The following is a 23,077-nucleotide window of genomic DNA, read 5'->3' on the forward strand; positions in this document are numbered from 1 at the left end:
CGGTAACTGTTATTGGCATTTTAGCTACTGGCAAGTCCGGGAGGCGGGACGAAGTCGCTTGACAGTCGAATCGCATGAATGCAATGATTCAATGTGTAGATGCTGATCCAATGAGCGCTCGAATAGCTACGCCTCGCACGTAATTGTCTGTGCGCGGGGCCACTCAGAGGCAGGCGAAGGCGGGCCTGGGTGGATGGATGACTGGAGTTTCCCTTGCGGTCTGAAGATTAATGGAAGGGGTCTGTTGATCTGAGGAATCGACTATCAGGTGGTCGGTCCCAGGAAACCATTGCACTTGACGGCTTCTTTGGAAACGAATGAGGAGAAATCAAGTGGGATAAGCGCCATTGTTAAAAAAACCCCGACTATACTGGACATTTTTTTTAAAAAGGTCTCAAGTGAGAAGGCCTGCATACACTGAGAGAGTACCTGGTTAGTTAAGGCCAGACTGCGAGGAACGCTCAGAAGCTAACTTTAGCTTGCTAGTTAGACAGACGGAAGTGGCTTTCGACGATCTGTGCCCGGACTTGAGGGTTTTTTTTTTTTTTTGGTACAAAACCAAGCCGTCTGTGGAAATAAATAACAACTAATTGACAAGTTGATTTGTCCGTGCTTGCTGGAGAAATCGACGAGCTAACGCTACCAAGCTGACATCCGCTGGCTATCTCTGCGAGCTAACGCGCTAGGCTGAGCTAACTTAAAGCGGCTAACCCTTGGGGCAGTCTTCTGAGTTTCCCTGAAGTCACAACGGAAGAGTACTGCTTTGATCTACATTTACATTTAGTCAATAATGATAGCTGTCAGCTAGTAGCTAGCTGTCAGCTTCATTGAGTCCAGTGACTTGCGTTAACGGTGTAACAATACTCAGTGACTCGCAAAGGAAAACTGATTCCGAGCCAAGGGACTCCACCATCAGCCTGCCATCATGGGCAACACGCCCACAGCAAAGAAGGGCAATGAGATGGAGAGCGGTGAGTTGTACCCTTTACCTCTAAGTTGAAGCAGCTAGCCCGATCATGCCGTCTGCCCCTTAGATCGTTTTGCTATAGTCATTTCCTGTTTCCCATAATGACAGGTACATATGGAGTATACAACCTAGCATCTGTACTGTGCATCCATAATGAGACCACATTAAAATGCTGCAACGGATTTTCTCTAATATGAAGAAGTGTTTGTCAACCTAGACCCACGAAGGACACCCACCCGTGGTCATTCACCTCATACACTGTCATACACTTTCAGCCAAAGTTGTTTTACTGTGAGGCCACGGTCAACTCATCGGAACAGCAGGGGATGTTATTCATTTTCTCTGCTCATCCTGTGGGAAAGCTCGTGACTGCGAGCCCGAGGTTATATTCAGAGTTACCAGTGAGGATGACAACAATTGGCCTCATACAACAGTCATAGGTTTCCTTGCGGTTTGTGTTTTTTAGGTCTTCACATCAGGTCATGAAAGCCGACGATAACACCGCAAACACAAAGCCCACTGTGCAGCTGCTTTCTTGTGCACTTCTTAGAATCGCTTCAGAAAAATAAAACTTTCTTCTCTGTTTTTGAAGCCAGAGGAGAGATGCACATACTACTTTGGATGTTTACATTAACCTCCTAGGACCTGTCGTTCACATATGTGGACATAATATTTTTGGTTATTTAGACCAAAATACTCAATTTTGCTCTACATGGGCCTGATATCCACTTACAAGTACATTATACTGCTACTGTTGTATCAAATTTTTAAATGAATATCCTCATATATGGCTCTTATTTTTCTTAAAAACAAAAATAAGGTTAAAAAAAATGCCCAAATATCAAAGAGAAATTAAAAATGCATGCCGTGGAAGAGTTCGGGTCTTAGGAGGTTATGTTTACATTAGGATGTTTACATTAAGTGATGAGTGAGATCTTAATGCAGTGACTCTCATAGAGCAAAAATAACTGTTATCAGTGGAGGGAGGAAAATAATGCCACCAGGACAGGGTCATATGATGCATGAGGGCAATTTGTCTGCAGGCACAAAGTTGGGAGTTGAGGAGTCTCTTGAACAACATGTGATGAGCGGCATTTAGAACAAGGGCACTTGTATGCGTCACGGAGTCTGTGTAATGTGGAGAAAGAGGTGATCTTGGACCATCTTATTTGTTTGTTTTTGTCTAGTATATATTTGTTGTTGTTGTTGTTTTTATAAAAAAGTTCTTCAACAAAAGTAGAATTAAAAACCCCCAAAGAAATGTTAATCATATACAATAAGTATTTTTAAAAACGACTTAATTTCTTATGAAAATAACTCAGTCAAAACATTTGAAGTTCCTTTTTAATAGTCTGGATCACAGGGTTGCAGAAAAGTTTTGAGAGGACACTGTTTTATGTTTCCATAACACCATAAATGACGCTCAAGTGTGCAAAGTCTGAACGGGTACCTGTTAAATGAATGTCAGCTCCTTGCTGCTGGTAGAGAGTAAGTGTGAAGAATGGCCTCTAGGCTCTCTACTGTACTGTTACCCATGTAACAAGGCCAAGGCTTTCAAGAGCCCTGGCTCAAAGATTTTTAATTTTTTTTCCTCAGGGTTGTAGACGTAAAGGAAACTGACGGATTAGTAGGTTAAAAACATTGACAGAGGAGGCAGTGCTGCCGGAAGGTCTTTTCATACTTTGTCATACTTCACATCTTTATCAGTCTGATCTACAGAGACAGGTGCAGGCAAGGGGTTGAAAGGCCACACCCAGAAGCATCATTTTCCACAGAGCAGCTAGAGATTAAGGGCAACATGGCAGCCGCCTTTGTTTCCTACGTAAAATGGAAGGACAGTGTTGAGAGCTGGTCCAGGTGTTTAACACGTGTCGCGCCCGAACTTTCCAGGCTGGGCAGGCAAGTGAGACACTGAACTGCTGTGCAGAGCTGACCCACAGGAAGAAGCAGGGCGGACAGACAAGTGAACAGCAGTAGGAAGTGAAGGAGCAAGGAAGTTCCAGCCCAGGCTCTGCACAGTTGGTCATCGCCTCTTCTGCTCTATAGACTAAACAGCCATACAAGGATAGCTTAAAGTTTGGGCCTTTAAGACGACGTTAGTTGAGCATTTTTGTGGAATTCCTCCTTGGTAAAATATCGGGACGTACAGCAGTTTTTAAAAGTCTACACGGGAAATCAGCTGGCTTCCCTCCAGCATTGTGTGATGTCTGTAATTCACAAGCTGGCAGGAAGGCTGTTTCATCGAGCTGGACCCTGTCTAGGGGACATAGGCAGTGGAGAAGGCAGACATGACCGACCACAGGAGGAGCTAGAGGCTTGCAACTGGAGTGAGTTTTTATTCTGGAGCTGGGCAGTAGCGTGGGTTAGGGGTGGAGCTGTAGCTCATGCTATGTCCCTTTAGCTTAGTCCTTCACAGGCAGAGGGGAAACGTCTGACAGATAACCAAGCTGTGTTTTCTCGATAATGTTGCACTAAATTAATCTCTTGAACTGGGCGATTGAGTGTCTAACGTTCATGTATAAAAATACATCCGCAGAGCAGAGCACCCTGATATTTGTGTCTGCTCAGTTACCACTTGTTTTTTTTATAGTTACAGTGAAAAGGGGGGCAGTTCTCTGTGCACTGTGCTGCACAGCAAAACACTCAGGCTAAAACTACACAACATAAACTTTTTTTTTTTTTTATTCTTTGACTTTCTTATGCTTTTGTCACTGTCCTCCTGACTCTAGTTTAAGACATTTTTCTGTACCTTCACACTTAAAGTGCTCTCATTGGGCTTTGCAAAACGTTCGCTTTGCGTTAGTGTGGTTTAAAGGTTGTTGTTTTTTTTTTGTACATGAACAAAAAAAAACTCAGCCAAGTCTACTTATAAGGCAGTTACACACATCCACACATGTGCAATAACACTAAGTGCAATAATCTTTTCTGGCATCGTTGTATTTTTACTCAGTTGTATATAGCATTCGTATTCTATTTTTATCTTATTGTATATTTTTATTCTATTTTATTCTACTGTATATAGTATATTATTTTATTCTATTCTGTACAGCTGTGTACTGTATTTATTCTTATTGTATTCTAATTTTTGCGTCATAACTTTTGCACTGTCCACTTCCTGCTGTGACAAAACAAATTTCCCACGTGTGGGACTAATAAAGGTTATCTTATTCCCTCTCACTAGGAAAAACATGCTGCTTCTGAACTGGCAAAAAGCCTTATTGGCCAGTTCAGTCTTTTTTTTTTCTTCTTTTTTGTAACTTAATAACATCACCCTGCAACATATTTACATAACGGCTTTGTGAAAGTTACTTTACATGACATCCAGAGTGTCATAAGTGCATCAGCTTTGGAAGTTTTTTTTCTTTTAAACCTATGTTGCCTAGATGGGTTTTAAGTGATTTCATGCCCATTTTTAAAGCACAATCACTTTCAGCATCCATCTAAAAAACAAAACAAAAAACCCCCCCAAATATTCTTGATCTTAAATCTTATCCCAAGTGATTGTGTTCAAATTGTGTACACTTTGCTGTATAAAATCAAATGGATTTTGATTTGTACTATCGCTATTTTATTGAGTACTTTACTCAACACAGATCGCCAAGAGTAAAATCATAATTGTTGCATTGTCTAAGAAACTGATTTATGATTTAACTTTATGCTTTGTAATTCACTTACGATGGCAGTGTCCCGATAACAATAGGAAAAAACTCTCTTAACGTCAGCCATGCAAAATGCTATCTTTGATGTGTCCACAAGCCAGGGCTGTGTCAAAATGATAATACTGAGAACAAATCAGAAATTATGAAAATCTTTAACACAGATTGGAGACTTATGAATAAGGACCGGGTTTAATTGTTGTTTTCTTTGTACCTTTTATGCTACAGAGCAACCTAAACTAAGCTGGCATCCCCAGATAATACACGTGCGGAGAACTTAAAAGTGTCTTAGGGCGTGTCCTCGACACTCAAGGCCAATGCCAACGCCCTATTTCGCAGTTTTAAAAATGTTCATCCTGTCTCTTTTCCTCTTGCCCATGTTCTACGTCTTTGCCAAGTGTCATGATTCGTGCTTGCAAGCAAACGTAGCTCGGTGTTATCTCATTTTTGCTGGACCTGCTCACTAGTGAGAGGAGACTGGATTTTTAGTGGAGGGGGGAGGGGAAAGCGTTAAAGGAACACGAGCAGAATTAGAGGCAGGGTGAAAAGTTGAGTAGCGAGTAGTTTACTAGTCTCGTGAACAGGAGAAAAAAGCAGACTAGTCAACCATGGACGCATGAAAACGCAAGATAAATCGAGCACAGTCAAACGGTTGAGGTTAAACGTCGGTTAAACCTTTGCATATGTATTTCAAATCAACATTCGACAATCAAATCACGTTGTAAATGTTGCTGAAATGTGTGACACATTGTGTCATTGAGACACACACACGCACACACAGTCAGATTAGTTAGCAGTCCTTGCACTACCAGCCTTTTTTCCTTGCTGGCGTCAGCCGATACACGACCATTAAGATCCAACATCAAAGTGTGCACTGCACTGGTTCAGCAGCTGTCATCTGCTTACTTAACATCTCGCTTGTTTAAAACTTCCCATCACAGAGAGGGAGAGAGAAAGGGGCCACAGCCGTCTGTCTGAGCTGCAGACCATGTTAAGGGTGGGTGGCATGATGAGAGCATCTTTTAACCATTAATGCTTTTCATTAATCAGATGATGTTTGACTGAGTAGTATTTCTGGTGGCGACTTGCAAGGGCTGCAACATTTAAACATGCAGATGACTGGTCATGCATAGTCCTTTTGAAGAGAGGTATTGCTGCAACTTATAGTATAAGGGTCAAAAACTGCATGTATTTTTAAAGTATGTGAGCATTTTGTTGTAAGAAAAAAAATTGCTAATGGGTGATCAGTGGGTCCTGTAAATATGAGCAAAACCTTGGTCAGTTAAGCAGTTATGACACAGGATGTTTGTGTGCTTGTGTGTGTTTTGACTATGACAATATAATGAGGTAGCACTCAATAAAAGTACAACTCCGTCTATAAATATCTGTGGGGTTCATGACCCGCCCCTGCTCTGCATGCAGCTGATTTGTGTAATGCTTAAAGTTGTTTGGGGGGTTTTGTGTGTGTCGTAAGCCTGCACTGCTTATCAGTTGACCTCAGTGTTGAAAGCCAATCAGACATCTCAGGCAAGCTTAGAGCACTAAACTGATAACACGGCAAACTGACACTCGCTGCTAAATAACCCTGAGATCCAGCAGCATGCATGCATCACAAAATCTCCTATACCTGTTCTCAAAATGTGGGGTATTTTCACTTGCTTAATTTTGTCTGCCATGGATGATTGAAATATGCAGCAGTTCTCAAGCTGAAATTACACAATGAAGCTGATGGTTATAGACATTTTACCTGCATGTGACATTCATTGGAGTGCAAAGGTACTTGAAAATACCTGGGTGGCATAACTATATAGACTCAATGGCCAGTTTATTGGGCATACTTGTTAAAGTGCTTTTTGAGGCAAATATGTAATCAACCGATCAGATGGTAATTAATTAATACATTTATTAGGCGTTTAAACATGGCCATTACCACCTCCTGCAAATTCATTAACAGAGCCTTAGACTGAGGTCAGGAAGATCTGCTAGAGCTGAAAGGTGATTTTAAGTGACTTTCACATTGGCGAGGTGGTTGATGTTGGTGTATTTCAGAAATTGCTGATATACTGGGATTTCCTTCACAGGCATCTTTGGAGTTTACAGACAGTGGTATGAAAAATTGAGAAAATATTGAGTGAGTGGCAGTTCTCTGCGTGAAAATGCCTTACTGAGAGGCTAGAGGTCAGAGGAGACCAGCATTTTGAGCTGATGGGAAGATGACACTTACTCAAATAGCCAATTTGTTGCAACCAATGTAAGCAGAAGAGCTTCTCTAAACACGCTTAACCTTGAAGCAGAAGACCACAGTCAGGTGACAGTTCAGAACGCAAAGGACTCCAGTCCTTTTAGTCCTTTACACTAACTACTTCCTATAAGGACTGTAAAAATATATGAAACGCGTATATAAATAACATCACATGTTAAACAAAGAATTTCCTCTTGTACTGACTTTATTAGTCTTAAATTCTTCCTTTTATGCTTTTAATGCTACTCTCTTTTGCTTTTTTGTTTTGTTTTTAACAAAGTAAGCAGCTACATGAGCTAGCTTTAAAACCAACTCCTCTCTGACTGACTTTTCCAGATTTTGTGGCACACATTCTGTAGCCAGGAAAAAGAAAGTACTTATTAGCCTCGGGTAACGCATTGCTTTTGCCTCACCTAGTTTCCTGTCTATATGTGTGTAGGAGCTGCCTGAGCTCCACCCATGGTTAATCTCAGAGCACGGAAGCAACATGACAAAATGTGAAGTAGTCTCCTTTTGCAAAACCTCTAAACGGCGGGCACATCTCCTCTCCTCTCTGGGAGTATCGCTGCTGTATTTTCCTCAACTTTCATCTGTCTTTACTGTCCTCACTGCTGATAACAGATTGCTATGCTTCCTGACTAGGTTGGCTTCTATTAGTTTTTGCGTCTCATGATTAGAACCGTCAGAGTTAGGGGTGTACCTTTACTGCAGCTTCCCTCTCAGTACACTTCAGGGTGCTCCTTGTGTCCGTTAATGTTTTTTGTTTTGTTTTGTTTTGTCTCTCTGATATTGCAGTATTTGGCAAAAATGTATATCATGCATGAAAATAAGATTGATCCCACACTTCATGACTGGCTGTCAGCTCGCTTGCTCCTGAATTGGTCAGTAAATTAACACATCTGCTCTGTTTAAGATGGTAAAACACTCCACATTCATGACTTTGTCAGTATTTGTCCCCTCCCTGTTTTCATTTCATGGCTAAAAGCCGAGTTCTCACCTTTTACAAGCATTTGATCTCATTTCCATTTTACATACAGCTCTGTTTGCTCATTTACTGCTTTCTTATTCACTTGTATGCTATCTGAACAAGGCCTGGTGTAGACTCACACCTGATTTTGGCGCGCGTTGCGGTTTAATGTCGGTCAACTCGCCCTAATATAACCCCTCTATTCCTGCGTCAGAGTGGGGCAGTGAGGCCCAGGGGAGAGATGTGGGATTGATTTTTGGAGGATCAATTCAACCCTGGCACTAAACAACAGACTCTGGTGCTTTTGGGGGTGTGTGTGTGTGTGTGTGTGTGTGTGTGTGTGTGTGTGTGTGTGTGTGTGTGTCCCGGGCAGGGGTGGGGGAGGGGGGTTCACTGTGGTTTGTGCCTTCCTGTTTTGCTAGCGTCTCCTGAGAGTGCCACTTTTTATGTTTCTGAAACACCCAGATCATCTCTGAAAGTTTTTCATCAGTGACATCTGATTGGTTGTGCTAATTGGGGAAAGTTTTAGCTGCTGCTAGATGTGTCTAGTTCATCTCAAGGGTACTTGCTTAGGCCTAGTTTTCCATAGGACTTCATCTCTGGGTTGGATAAATATACCAGCTAGTGTTTTATGCCCCCTCCCCCTGATGATTATGCCCCTGTTTAGATCAATATAGTGTGTGTGTGTGTGTGTGTGTGTGTGTGTGTGTGTGTGTGTGTGTGTGTGTGAGAGACATGAGAGGGAACAGCAGTGAGTACTTTGTGTACAGAATAAATATTGAAACCAAGCAAGGGACCAATTGATCTGCTCGAGTCTAACGGGAGCAGCACTGTTCTCCATACTATGAGTGCACACTGGAGGTGGATGCTACTTTTTGAACTTGGTCTCCAGCAGAGTGAAAGTCACAGGAAAGACTGAAGACTGCCGGCAGGGACTTTTGGCTGGGTTTTTGTGGATGTGTGGGCCTGCTGACTTGACCAGAGTGCTGTCAGAGGGGGAGGATAGGTCATGAGTCAGTGGCTGTGAGGAAGAGGCCAAGAAGTAGTATAGGGGAGACTTTGCAGGGCTAATGTGTGACAGGAAGAGCTCCAGAAGGCATGCAGGGAAGAGGGAGTCATCCTCACGCTCAAGTGAATCGGGGTCGCGCTCGGCAGATGCTGCAGCACCAGAGGTACCCATAGTCCTCCCAGATGGTAAGAAATTTGGAGCTACAGGAGAGTAAGAACATGGATTTTAAAAAAAAATTATTTATTTATTTATTTATTTTGATCAGCTGTATCTCCATTGGTACTCCTTGATACCAGTCCTGTTGCTGTGTCCATATAGCTGCCAGTAACTTCTTCCCATGTCTTTCCTTTGCGCAGTTCCAAGTTATTCCAGTAATGGCTTTTTCTGCTTGGAAGTGGAAGTTGTGCAACTTTCACAGGAAATGTTTTCTCCCTGGTGACCATTCTGCTTCCATTGCTCTCTGAGAGCCACAGTGCTCCTGACATGTTTATAGGAACTTTAGTCTTTGCCATTGTTGCTCCCATCCAATTGTTGGAGCTGCTGGTCTTTTGAGAATTTGCAGGAAATGATGTTTGCTAGATGAGAATTAAGCTTTTCTCTTGGTGTGTGTTTGTGTTTGTGTGTGAGAGAGAGAGAGAGATGAACAAATGCTTGCACGAGACATTTATGAGTAGGTAGCTGTTTGTTTTTCATAATTAATTTTCAGTTTTCTGATTCAGACATCACTCCAAAAGGACATTAGCCGTATCACAAAGCTGATGAATAAACGACCGAGCACTTTCATTATTGACAGTTGACTGGCTTAATTTAAACTGTGCCCCAGGCTGTTGTGTTCTATTGATCGCCAAAGCAGACAGAAATTCCACATGATCATTTAAGCCATAACATTTTTTTTTTTAAGAGATTTGTACATTTTTGTAGCTTTAGTATTGATTTTAAGGTAACGGCTATCAATTAGCTTTCGCTTGAATTCAATTCTTTTAAAAAGATGTCAAAATTGTTAAGCTTATAATCTGATCGTTAAAAGTCGTTGAGTCGTTCTCCACACTTCATTTATGTTTTTGTAATAACAGCAACACAGAAAAGTGGACTCAATTTTACTAAAGCAGTTGTCGGCCTACAACTGTCACCATTCTGTTTCCAGTACTAACAGTATAAATAGCACACTTCAGCTCAGCAGCTGTGCACGGTGCAATGACACTAAGGAAGAATGAGGAAGGGTTGGTTATCTACATGTTCCCACAGAGCACTGAGATTAACCCCATAAAGATAAGGGGGGAAAAGAACTTCTTCATATGACTGTGTGTGTAAAGTTGTTACAGTCTGTCCACAGGATTACAATGCCACTCAAACGTATACCACTTAGGAATGTCTTTTTCTTCTTCTTTTTTTTTTTTAATTAAAGAAAAAAGTCATCTCCATCCATTTAAGCTGAGTGCAAGTGTTATGACTGTCATTAGTTGGTTGGAGTCCTAAAATAGCCAAAAAATAAACATGCTTCTACCAAAACTTGTTAGTGTTCTTGTTCTGATAAAGGCAGCCTGTTAAATGCAGGATAAAGAAACCTTGAAGATTTCATATGAATGTGTGTACTACTCCCTGAGAACAGGACAAAATGACTTTCTTAACGGATAAATGCCAGGACTCGGTGTGCAGCTGATTGTTTCTCTAGATGTACTTACCTTTCTCAGTTAAGTCCTAAACTAAAGCCCCTTTTCCATTAGTACCTACTCGGATTGACTCTCCACGATTCGACCCGGATCGACTGGTTTTCCATTACAATCCCACGACGTAACTAACATGCGACACGAACACTACAATAAAGGTGGGCGAATATAACAAGAATATACCTGTGGCTTGTCATCAGACTCGGGGATCACTGGGTTGTTTTTTTTTTTTTTTGTTTTTTGTTTTTGTAGCCATTTCCCTCGTTGGCGGGTTTCAAAAATGGCGTTTTTGACTTTCGTAAACAAGATGCTCTCATGGGTGACACTAACGAGCTGCCAGTCAGCGGCATGAAATCTGACGTCACAGTTTAGTACCTTCTCGGATTGCTTGGAACCCCACCTGAGAAGTCACTAAAAAAGTACCCGGTACCAGGTACTATGACCTAATGGAAAACCCTGAAAACTGTTGATCTGAGTGGCTTATTTCCTTCATTAAATACTACTATAAGACTGCACTGGGGTTTGGACGACAGGTCCTCATACAAAAGCGTGTACTAAGTGTCTTGGAAATGAAGTCCCACACGGAATAGCTTTAATTTATTACACAAAGAAATTTATTTCAATGTCGTTTTGACAAACTCAAACGCAGAGGCGGATTTCGGCTTTGCTGACTACATCCTGACTGATTTATCAGTGTTCGGTATTAGCAATTTATTCGTTTCTGCATTTCTAATGGCAGATAAATGAACATTCGAAAAATATTAAAAGCAATTGAGAAAGGCCTTTTACCATTTTACATGAATTGATGTGGCATAGTTTCTGTCAGAGAGCAGCTGTTTGGTTGCCAGCACATATTTGGAACACCACAAACAACAATGAGGCGATTGGGACAGAATGTAAACTGCTAGATACATAACTACACATAACAAGTGTCAAAGAAAAAGTATTGGTCAATATAATCCATATACCGGATTTTTAAATCACTAAATATTGATAGCAATATCAGTCTTAGTCCTGCATTGCTTGGGTTCAAGCGCTGACGTGATCTGCGTAACCTTTAACATGATAAACTTGTTTTATATAACAAAGACTCTTTGAAACATGACTCCCGATGGTAGTGTGCCAGAAAATGAGTCTCTTTACGCCTGTGTTGCCATTAGTCTTCCATGAATCATCATTTTCAAGATTTCTCATCAGCTTCAGGTTTTATGAGATTTTTTCACCAAGGACATTCAAAGTGACCCCAGACTTTTGAGCAGTATTTTCAAATTGAATTTGTAAATATATGCAGATTTATATCGTTTTACTTATTCCATTATTCTCCAGTGTGCAGTCAAAGACGTTTGAGGCTTCAAAAGATGAGTTTGTTTAGTCTAAGCCTGAAGTGATACCTCAAAGTTGTTCTTTGATGGCAGAAATGTTGATTTAATGAAACTAACCTGGAATTCTTTGAAATTGATCACTTAGTTGTAAGAACAAAAAAAGAACCGACTAGAATGAATAGAAGTTCGTTTAGACTCCAGTTTATTTAAAGCTTTACTATTTCAATTTGGCTTTGTTGTTCATTTGTGTCTTGCTATTAAGTATTGCTGTGTTGTATTATTTTCTCTATTCTGTGAATAAGGTCATCTATAGCATTTTTTTTTTTTAAATTTATAAATTTGACAACTTTAACTATGTGCTACGTATTCGCTTGTTCTCTTTCATTGTTGCTTGCTGGCAGCAGCTGATAAATCCAGACATCCAGTCATCACAAGCATGTTATGTTGCTCTCCAGTGCTTCAATATCCTTATAAAAGTCTTATTAAATTCAGTTAGGTTTGGGTGAAAACTCTCTGAATGGGAATTTTGTTTCTCTTTGCAGTGAAGGAGTTTCTTGCCAAAGCCAAAGAAGATTTTCTGAAAAAATGGGAGAATCCAGCACAGGTGAGATGAGACATAATTTAGTTTCTCCTCATTACTGTGTCACTCTGTTATTTGTAGCATGCTTTAGTTTTAGTTGTGTTGAGGCACTGTATTGTTAGTGTATTTCACAATGAATCGTGACTTGATTAATGTTTCTTACGCTCATTTACTCAGATAGCCAGTGTCATGGAAATAGGCCTGCCCCTAAACTAATGAAAGCCCATTCATTTCTTAAGGGCAGTTCGCCCTCTGCTGGGCATGTGTGTAATAATACAGTTGACAGCCACTTTCAGTCGCAGAATATATAACCCTGCTGGATTTATCAGGCTGTTAAGGAGACGGCATTCTGTCATCCAGACGTGGATCGCTTATGCAGATGTTCCTCGGGGCTACTTTCAGACACGAAAACGGTGTCTGAGAGTGCTACAGGCCATGTGCAGTTTTTCCCCTTAAGACTAGTTGCAGGACTCGATGTGGAACCTACTCTTGTGAACTGCGACCACGCTTTTGAATGTCCATTTTTGCCATTGTTAAGAAGAAGCATGATCTCTGTGTCGCGCAGGGTGCTACAGCGAACGACCCACCCCTGACTCAGAGAGAGAAAGAGAGAGGGACCAGCATAGATAGATCATAGACAATTTTCTCAAACTTAATATAATTAGAAGAGATTTGGTGAAATTAAGTTTTAAATGTGAACATGTAATTGCTTTTAAAGGCATTCTGTAGCGCACCGAGCTGCTTAGACAGAGGCACGCGAGTGCAACTGCACGTGTTTGCCCCTTAATGTAACTGCATGCATTCAGACTTGTGTTGAATGAGATGTGCTCAGATTACTGTAGCACCTTTTATGGAAAATTAACAAGGTCACTTAATCAGCAGCGAAGCCACGACATGTTTAGATGCTGTCAGAGAAGTTCACCATGAGTGTGCCTCAAACAAAAGACGATATGTCCGATTCATAGTAAAATATCTTGTTACTGATATGGGATGGCCTTTTAGTTCAGGTTTAGCAAAGAACTATGTGGGGCTTGTAAGGACAAACAGATTGTGATCGTTCTCTAACTGGCATGGTCTTCTGTCTCCCAGCAAACTGCGGCGTTGGATCACTTCGAGCGTTTGAAGACTTTAGGCACGGGCTCGTTTGGTCGAGTCATGTTGGTGAAACACAAAGAGTCTGGTCAGCATTACGCCATGAAAATACTTGACAAACAGAAGGTACGGTATTTTTGATGAAGCTAATTCAAGAGTATATTGGAGAGTAAATAAATATGACTCAATTGGGTGCTCTGGCTTGTATCATATCATGCCTTGTACAAAAACATTTATACCAAGATTGTATGAACCATTTGTTCTCATATGTTCTTACAAATACTGGCTTTGGAATTTCCAGAAGGTCACGTTGAAGTTTAGACGTTTTCCAGTGTCAAAAGACACTTTCTAGCTTTACATGTCAAAGTTTCGGGAAATTCACACCATAACTACATCATAACTGCAAAACCCCCTGAAACCCTGTGGGTAGCCTGACAAGCACGTCGTAGAAATGGAACTACGCGATGGGTCGACACTGCTCACAGCTATTCTGATTGGCCTTTTCCATACTGTGCATTTTTGGTTACTTTTCCACAGCGTTATTTGAATTTATCGAAATCTGTCCTGAGATGTAATCATTGTTTTGGGGGGGGGGGTTTTTTGTTTATTTGTTTTTCTTTTTGACAGCCTTCTTACCTTTCTATGTCCTGATCCCTCACAGGTAGTGAAGCTGAAGCAGATAGAGCACACACTGAATGAGAAGCGTATCCTCCAAGCCGTCAGCTTTCCATTTCTGGTGCGACTGGAGCACTCTTTTAAGGTACGCATTTGTGTCCTTCCACTTCTGTTGTTTATCTGTAGTAATTTGGCCGGCTTGTTTATGCGTGCATGCTTTACGTGTCAGTAAGTCTTTCCTCATCTCACTACAGGACAACAGCAATCTGTATATGATAATGGAGTACGTGCCTGGGGGTGAAATGTTCTCACACTTAAGGAGGATTGGTAGATTCAGGTGAGTTGTGTTAACTCTGATGAAAGGCCTCCATGTGCTGTTCCCAGACTTTAAGTATTGAGCCTCGTATGTTGTTTTTGCAGTGAACCGCACGCCCGCTTCTACGCAGCGCAGATTGTACTGACCTTCGAATACCTTCACTCGCTGGATCTCATCTACCGAGATCTGAAGCCAGAGAACCTGCTCATTGACCAGCAAGGTTACATACAGGTATGGGTTACATGTTTGTATTCAGTCATCATCAACAACATTTGCTGCTTAGCGTCTCTAAAAGTGCTCTCCCCGTATGCGACTAGCGGTTAAGGGCTGTTTATTCTGTTTCTTAGGTAACAGATTTTGGGTTTGCAAAAAGGGTGAAAGGCCGAACTTGGACGCTTTGCGGGACTCCCGAGTACCTGGCGCCAGAAATCATCCTCAGTAAAGTAAGTGTTAAGCAGATTAACAGGGGAAATTTAGGAAGCAATTGCTTCAACAGCTTTTAGACTGTGAAACTGCTTTCTTTTTGCTGTTTCCTGTGAAAATTGTAGTGTGAAGTGTTTGTTAGCGGACATGTTTGATGCCCTTTGTTTCTCATGTATTCTTCAGGGTTACAACAAAGCTGTGGACTGGTGGGCTTTGGGAGTACTGATATACGAGATGGCTGCTGGTTACCCACCCTTCTTTGCAGACCAGCCTATTCAGATTTACGAAAAGATTGTATCAGGAAAGGTGAGTTTGGCTACCTGGAAAAATTTGTGTAGGCATTAGAACTGTGCACTTATCCCCAACTAAGGACTCATTTTTACCACCTATTACTGCTTCAAATACACACTGTTACATTTGAACCTTTAGCCTTTATGATTTGAAAAGTGTATAAAATAACGCATTTAGCTTTTCAATTATTATTTCTGAGAAATACTGTCTATGAATCAAGAGAAAAAGTTAATGTCGACTAGGGCTGAACGATATATCGCATTTGCGATAATATCGCGACATGATCAAGTGCAATTTTCTAACCGCAAAGGCTGCGATTATACTCTGGACATGTCCAAATTCATGGGCTGCATCCTCCTGAGGCCGCATTTGTAGACCGATTACGTCACAGCGACGCGCCGAAGGCTGTCCAAATTACTACCATATCCCAGAATTCATAGCGCGGCCCAGCCAAACTCCAGTTTCCAACAATGGCGGCCGCTACTAAGTTTTAAAATTACTCATACTAATCTTTCTGGGTCACAAAATAAACTTAACATATTTTCAGGCGAGAAAGTAGTTGTGTAAACATCAAATATCTGCTCGGTTTATCAAGATATCCCATATTTGCAAAAGTGCTTCGACGTTTTCAGAGGCGTCTGCTACCCACCAGCTCGACAGCTAGCCGGGAGCTCGAGGGTTACTGATGCGGCCGAGAACGGCACAACTCCCGGCACATCATTTTCAGATCACCGCGGAGTTTCGCTGCTCGGGTTAAACGTAATATATAAGTCACTTAGACAACCTAAAAATGTTATTGTTGGGCTTTTTTCAGTGTTTTGTTTGTTCGTGAGTAAATCGGTTTGGCTGAGATTAAAGTTATTAGATTAGATAAAATAAAACTTTATTAATCCCCCGGGTGGGTTCCTCCTTGGTTTTCACACAGCTGACTAAACGTCAAACAGAAAACTTATTAAACAGAAGTATGAGACAGTCGAGAATTTACACCAGTGTCTGGTTATATTTTAGATAGCAAGAAGCAGACGGCCGAGTTTATTAAACTCCACCGAGACAGCGGTGACGCTAATCAGAACTAGCCTTCTGATTCAGAAGGCTAGACCGTCCAATTTCACGCCTTTAAACTTTAAAGGCGTGTTTGTGTGTGTGTTTATACAATTGCTATTATGTTTGCACTTTATGTGTAATGTTACTGACTGCAGAGATCAGTAAGATGTGTGTATTTTTTATTTATTAGTTTTATTTATTTAATATTATTTTTTAATTGAATGACTGTCTAGTAGTTCACAGATGTCGAAAAACTGAGTGTGGTAAAGCCACTGATTTTGTTTATGTATATTTCTGCAATCTGCACATTGTACTGACTTTCATTTTAATGTTTACACCAGGGTTCCTTGTCAGCACTTTATGCTCAGATGTTTGTAAGCTAAAAATAAACTATTGTGTATGTTCAAATATACTGTTGTGATTGAAGAAGTTAAATAAAAATGTCAGTCATCAATTCATGCATCACCTCATGTCATCATAACAGAGGTCTGTCTTCCAGGAAAGAACAGTTTAAAAAAATATAATAATAATAAAGATTAGAAGAACAATACTGTGAATGCTTTTCAAGCATTCACACTAATTAATGTAATATAGTATTGGCCATACTATATGATGTATTGCTTGTCTTTGTTTAATAATACAGAAGACAAAGACCTTAAAAAATAATCGCATATCGCATCGCAATCGCAATATTGGGGCAAAAAATCGCAATTAGATTATTTTCCATAATCGTTCAGCCCTAATGTCGACTCTATGAGCCGCCGCAAAACTCATAAAATCAAATGCAGACAGGACAGCGCAGAGCACGAGCTGCAGTAGAAAGAAGTCGTGCGTGAAGTGATTCCTCTGTAAAACTGTTTAATATAATGTGTAGTTTATAGCTCCCAAATGTCATCTCTGACTTTCACGTATGGTCTCAACAGTGGTGAGAAAAGCAAAAGAACAACTAGCTGGAAGCAACTCCTTAGACACAAATGTCTCATGCAGCAGAAGGTTCAAAGGAGAGTGGAAACAAATGGACACAACCACTCACAACCAGAGAACCATCAAATTTAATTAAGCCGTGTCTCTGTGCTCTTTATGTCTACACAGGAGTCTTTTAGGCACTGTATTGAGTCGTAGGTACATTAACACCGTAGGTGCATGTTTTAAGCACAGGAGAGTGGGGTGCTTTTCATTATGCTAGACACATCTTCTTATTTCCCTTACTGGTATTACTTTCTATCACATTTGCTTCTCATAGCAAGAGAGAGAGAAAAAGAAGGATACATCAGGTTTTCCTTGCATTTTTGCTCTTCCAGTAGGCTCCTCATTTCTTCAAGGTGCATTTATGATTCTTAGATCTTCCATGATAGCAGGGAGGGGGGGGGGGGAGGAGAGAGGATGCAAGAATGCTTGTTAGCAAAATGAGAAGAATCAATATATGTATATACTTTGGGCCATACTAAAATGCAAGCTCTTATGCGTGGAGGATTGATTAAAATATAAATGTATCTGCTTTGAGAAATGCACATGACATGGAAAATTGAAAACAGCCACTAGAGCGCCTTCTCTGTAGACATGTTGGTGGGTGTGATTTTCCACCTGAAGGTCTAGAGTCTCGCAGTGTATTTAAGTGATTATACGAGGAAGGAATGAATAGTTTATTCCAAACCAAATATAAAAACAATTTCAACCTTGCATGAGAATATAGAGCCATGAATGGTTATTACACTTCAGTTAAACTTTAACTGAATTAGCTTAATTTTCTAAAGTTGAACTCTTACGTCAGAAAAGTCACAATAAGACATTTTCCCCCAAAATGATCAGCCTCGTGCCTGAGAACACACTCCGAACAAGACTCTGATTGCTTTCTGTGGTTTGCAGGTTCGCTTTCCTTCCCACTTCAGCTCAGACCTGAAAGATCTGTTGAGAAATTTGCTGCAAGTGGACCTGACCAAGCGCTTTGGCAACCTCAGGAATGGAGTCAATGATATCAAGGGCCACAAGTGGTTTGCCACCACCGACTGGATTGCCATCTACCAGAGGAAGGTAAGAGGTTAGCTTTCATGCAATAGGAATGTGAACATAAATATAAACATAGTCTGGGGTCTGAAAAAAGGAGTCGGGGTAAAAGTCCCTCAGACCAGCTGTTTTTCTAATGACCAATAGGTGGTGATTGTATTTAAATCTGTGGGCAAATGACAGATGATTGAGAATTTATGGTCTCAATCACTAGTTTCATGTCTTATAGAACATGGCAATCACATGGTTGATCATTTTGTACATTATTATGACTTTTACAGTAATATTTAAAAAAAGCAGGGGCTGCTTTAGAGCGATGCTACCTCTTGACATGGCAATGTAAAAAAAATACTCCAAACAATGGTTGTCACTATGGTAGCTACACCCATCTTTTATATACCGTTAATGTTTATAAGTGTTTCTTCGTATTTACAATTGAAGGAATGGAGAAAATTCCTTATTACATTCTTTCCTTAAAAACGAAACTGCTTTTAATGAGATTTCGGTCAGCTTAGGTGTGTTTTGTGACTGCGGATAATTTCCCTGTGTTCTGCCTGTGTACAGAGGGTATTTCAGTGGAGGTTAATGGGGAAAAATATGCAAAGGTTTTAGTACTTTCCCCTTTCCTTCATGCAAAAAGTGGATTCTGCAGAAAACAAAAGCACTGCGCCTAATTTGAAAACCCATGTTCAGCCTTTGTCAGTATAATATGAATACAAATACAAGTTTGAGCTCCTGAGTTGTAGCTTTTAATTCCTAATTCACAGTTAAAGTTGTCAAAGGATTTTACAAAGTTTGAATAGCTCTGCATAAAACGTATGTTAAGGGCAGCTGCCTTTATAGGTAGACCTGACACCACAGACAGGTGAACCTGTCCCCCCCCACCACCTCACCTCTATTTGTTTTTCAGTTTGATTAAAGCTAATGTGGATTCCCTGCAAAAAGACAAATAACTGATTAATGTTAATTGAATGAATAATTGTGCTGAATAACCAGAATTATGGCTTTTTTTTTTGCCTTAATCAAGCAGCCTAAGTTCAAATATGGGCATCTGGGAAAGTACATGATTACACTGATGGTCCTGCAGGGTGTTCACAGATTGATTATCAGACAAACATCACAAATATCAATGTAGGAGTGTTTCATCGAATAATGCATTTGAAGTTACACTTTAACCGCTTTGTCTGTGCGTCTGTCTCCCATCTGCGTTCCAGGTGGAAGCTCCCTTTATTCCTAAGTGCAAAGGCCCTGGTGATACAAGCAACTTTGATGACTACGACGAAGAAGAAATCAGAGTCTCCTTCACAGAGAAGTGTGCAAAGGAGTTTGCTGAGTTCTAGATACCAACCACGGTGGTGATATTATGAGAGAGAGGCAGGGATTTAGAAAGTTAAAGGGGGTCTGAGGACAGAAAGCACTAAAGTGGACTGATAACTTGCTTATATGTGATGAGGAAAACGATGTAAAATCCACCCCCCAAATGGAAAGACGGAGGCAAAGTGATAAAAGATCCAACAGAACCAGCAGTGTTGCCTTTTTGATTGTTTCTCAACTGTTACCTTTACACTTTATTTATCCCTCTTGTGTTTTGTGCCAGGGGCTTGACAAGAACAGGCATAGGTTGTGGCTGTTCAGCTAGATTTGTTTCTTTCTGATGGTGTAAATGACATGTTTTCAGTCTCTGCAGGTTGAGGCATTGATTTTTCTGTTAAGGTACTGAATCTGCTAAAGCTCCTTTTTTTTTTTTTTTTTTTTTCTTCCCTCCTCCCCCTGAGCGGGCCCTCTCTTCAAGCTTCTCTAAGAGTGATCGTTGTATCTTGTCTCCTCCCCACCCCCGGTCTCCTCTCCACCTCTCCATCCCGAATCTGTCCAAGCAATACCAAGTCCAACAGCAGTGCCTATCATAATGCCAACTGGTTGGAAAACTGTGTCAAAAGCGTTGGTGCAGAGCTTTGGCTACGGTGGCGGTGGCCCTCGTTCCCGTTTTGGTTGAAAGCTTGAAAAACTCTCTGCACCTGCCTTTGTCTGCTCAATGTGGCATGATTATTGGGTAGTTGATGCACTCTGCTGCTTGCCGCTGAAGCAGCGGCGACCTCTTTGATCAGAGTGAAAATGATTTATCACAGTAAACTTCACTGCGGTCCTGCTCGTTTAGGGACCCGCGGGAAGTAAACATGAGGTCTGCATTTAAGTCTGTCTTTCTCTTAGCTGAATTTATTAGAGCATTTTAAAAGGAAAAAAAATCCTATCAGTGATCATTTTGTCCTTTTTATGTCGATCTCTGTGCTTGTGTGTTATTTAGTGCTCACGGGTGGGTTTAAAAAGCTGTGATTTAGCAGCAGCTAACATTGTGGTCACACTCCTGACTATTGTTTATTTAAGTCATAGTACATTTATACATGTATATTGATATATATAAATATAAGATAGAGAACATGAAATATCCATCTTTTTTCAACATATGTCTATGTCTCATAGCTGTGAAACTGACTTTAAGATTTTATAAATAAACAGATATTATATAAATTCTGCCAAATTTGCAAACTGAGAAAAATGCAGTTTCCTGTATGTGACTGATGGTGGTGGATTTTAATACGCAAAACAGTAGCAAAAGGTTTCAACAACATGTGCATGTTATTTTTGTACAATATCACTTTTAAAGAAAGACGGCAGAGCTTTGTGCTTTGCTCGTGCCGAGGTACCTGAGATCACGAATAATGTTTAACATTAAAAAGGACAGTCAGTGCTCTATTGGAAGATGGATTGGGAACAAGACCCAGTTAAATGCGTCAAAGTTCTTCTGGGTTTGAGTCATTATTCAGTTGTAGGGCAGCAGATTGCAGATAATTGTCACCGGGGTTGTGCTTCTCCTCTTCCCTGACCTTTTTGCCCCACCCCTCCCCTTTTTGTAATTCTCCCTACATGCAACACCTTCATAGATTTACAGTCCAACCAATTTTCTTTTTCTTTTTTGAACTGTTGGGTTTGGGAGTGTTTTGTTTCTTTTATTTTTCCAGCTTTCTCTGTAACAAATTAAAACCAAGGAAGCAAACCTAAAGCTTTTTTTTTTTTTTTTTTTTTCGGCCAAGTTTCTTTACATGGATGCAAGACAATCGCAGACCAAATCTTATTGCTGGTTTGTTGAGTGAACACAATGTTTTGGTTCATTGAAGGACTTAACGCTGTCGCCCACCTGCCATCCATACATAGGCCTTAGGTGCTAGACCTTGTCCATCTCACTGAAAAGTTTCTGTGAACTGTTTGATGTGCATCGAGCTCTTTGTCATACAGTCGTGTAACGTGACATGTTTAGAATGTTTTGGGGGGTTTTGGCTCCAGTTGATTTCAGTTGGCTTGAGTGATCATTTTTGGCAGTGTCTTAATACGATTGAGATCAATCGCAGGATGATTTTTTTTTTTCTTTCTTTTTTTCCCCTTTTTTTGAGAATGTCTTGAAATGGAGAAGTTTCAGTGCTGTTTGGAAACCTGATGTGTGTGGGGTTTTTCTTTTTCTTTTTTTTTAAAAATACATTTAGTTGGCAGGTTTGGTTTTTCTTGCACGTGGTAAAGCAGCCCAATGAGAAGACTTCCCTCTGGGCCTTAGACATGTTTGAAAAAGCACTGTTTCCACAGCTAACGGTCTGGTTGCTGGTTAACCTTTTTTCGGGGGAATTGTTTGAGCATCACACTAAACAGTAAAGTTGCTCACTAACCAAGCTGTCCAGCCTTTTGAACACAGTGAAGCACAGGCCACACAGTTCATTTGTGCTAAATATTTGAGTCCTTTAATACACACTGTAATGTTTTGAAGAGGGCACATGTAATGCCTTTCTACCCAGCGATGACTAAACCGTCGACAGGTAGAAGGCAACGCCACTTGATCCACTTCAGACACCGAAGCATCACACTTTGTTTTTTCTTTACAATACAAGACGTATTGTCACTTTTCTATCAGCTATCAACTGCTCTGTGCTACTTAAGGTTTTTTTTCTCCCGTCTGCCTTCTCTTTTCATCAAGTTTCCACACACACTTCTTTCAAACATAACACTTTTTACATCTGAGATGTTTTGCGTTCATATTTTCTAATTGTATTTTCAGAAAAAGAGAGGAAAAAAAAAAAGCAAAAACAACATTAATCTTTCTCCTCATGACCTGGGTACAGTGATTGTGTAGTCTATTGTACCTTTTGGGAAACAATACTGTATATCCTTGCCTTCGACAGTCTTAACTATCTTACCCTCTTCTGGAGAACTTGACAGATACCCTTAGAACACAATGAGTATGTTAAAAATATATATACATAAAGTAATATTTTGCAAAATGTATCATTCCAATAAAGTTTTACTTGTTAAGACTAATATGTCTGGGTTATATGTAAACTTTCTCTTTACTTCGCAGAAAGCAGTTGTAGGGTAACAGCTGGATAAGACAAATAAACATGCCGGTAGGTGATGGCAGATGCTGTATTTCCACCGTCCTGTCTGTTATTGTGAATCGTTTAAGAGGATAGCAGGCGCAATTGAATAATGCAGTGTTGTGTTCATCCTGTCACAGTATGGTGTCAGTTACCAACCAGCTCCCAGCACCCCTTTTCCAAATGTAACCCCAACCATAGTGAACTCTTTTATTTTTTTCTTCCCCCTCTTTCTTTCTTTCCTCCTCCTCACTTGCATCTATCTGCATAAGTCATACAGTTGTATGCAAAAGGGTTTGGCACCCTGCGGCGAATTGCATATTTTTGTTGATTTTTGAACTGAAGACCAATAAATACGACTCCTGCAGCAAACGCGCATCAAAAATGAATTCTCCACATGTTAATGCACTCCTGCCACTTTGATTTATTTAATGAAATAAAAAGTACTTGTGGGCATGTGCTGTTAA

General features: G+C 40.5%; 1 protein-coding gene across 3 annotated transcripts; it reads left to right on the plus strand.

The window, feature by feature from the left end:
* Window positions 1–186: 186 nt before the first annotated feature.
* On the plus strand, window positions 187–22,554 carry prkacaa (protein kinase, cAMP-dependent, catalytic, alpha, genome duplicate a). Of its 3 annotated transcripts, none has more exons than XM_085271467.1 (10): window positions 187–971; window positions 12,373–12,434; window positions 13,500–13,628; window positions 14,164–14,262; window positions 14,372–14,454; window positions 14,538–14,664; window positions 14,781–14,876; window positions 15,040–15,162; window positions 18,058–18,222; window positions 19,410–22,554. In XM_085271467.1, exons 1-10 carry the CDS (start codon window positions 926–928, stop codon window positions 19,533–19,535), a joined length of 1,056 nt encoding a protein of 351 aa, XP_085127593.1. In that variant the 5' UTR covers window positions 187–925; the 3' UTR covers window positions 19,536–22,554. The 3 variants fall into 3 exon arrangements, with proteins under 3 accessions (XP_085127593.1, XP_085127594.1, XP_085127592.1); XM_085271468.1 differs by lacking the exon at window positions 187–971 and adding an exon at window positions 2,977–3,294; XM_085271466.1 differs by lacking the exon at window positions 187–971 and adding an exon at window positions 8,339–9,026.
* The last annotated feature ends 523 nt before the right edge of the window (window positions 22,555–23,077 follow it).

The sequence above is a fragment of the Mchenga conophoros genome, linkage group LG4 (genome assembly GCF_057382185.1).
Source record: "Mchenga conophoros isolate Kocher_MC1m ecotype Shallow Benthic linkage group LG4, M_conophoros_male_GT1.1, whole genome shotgun sequence".
Taxonomy (NCBI): domain Eukaryota; kingdom Metazoa; phylum Chordata; class Actinopteri; order Cichliformes; family Cichlidae; genus Mchenga; species Mchenga conophoros.

Excerpts from the sequence above, each read along its gene's own strand:
- prkacaa (XM_085271468.1), top strand. The coding sequence starts at position 3,171 with ATGTCTGTAATTCACAAGCTGGCAGGAAGGCTGTTTCATCGAGCTGGA. Across the intron at positions 12,435-13,499 it reads AATGGGAGAATCCAGCACAG|CAAACTGCGGCGTTGGATCA; the intron begins GTGAGATGAGAC and ends TCTGTCTCCCAG. Across the intron at positions 13,629-14,163 it reads AAATACTTGACAAACAGAAG|GTAGTGAAGCTGAAGCAGAT; the intron begins GTACGGTATTTT and ends GATCCCTCACAG.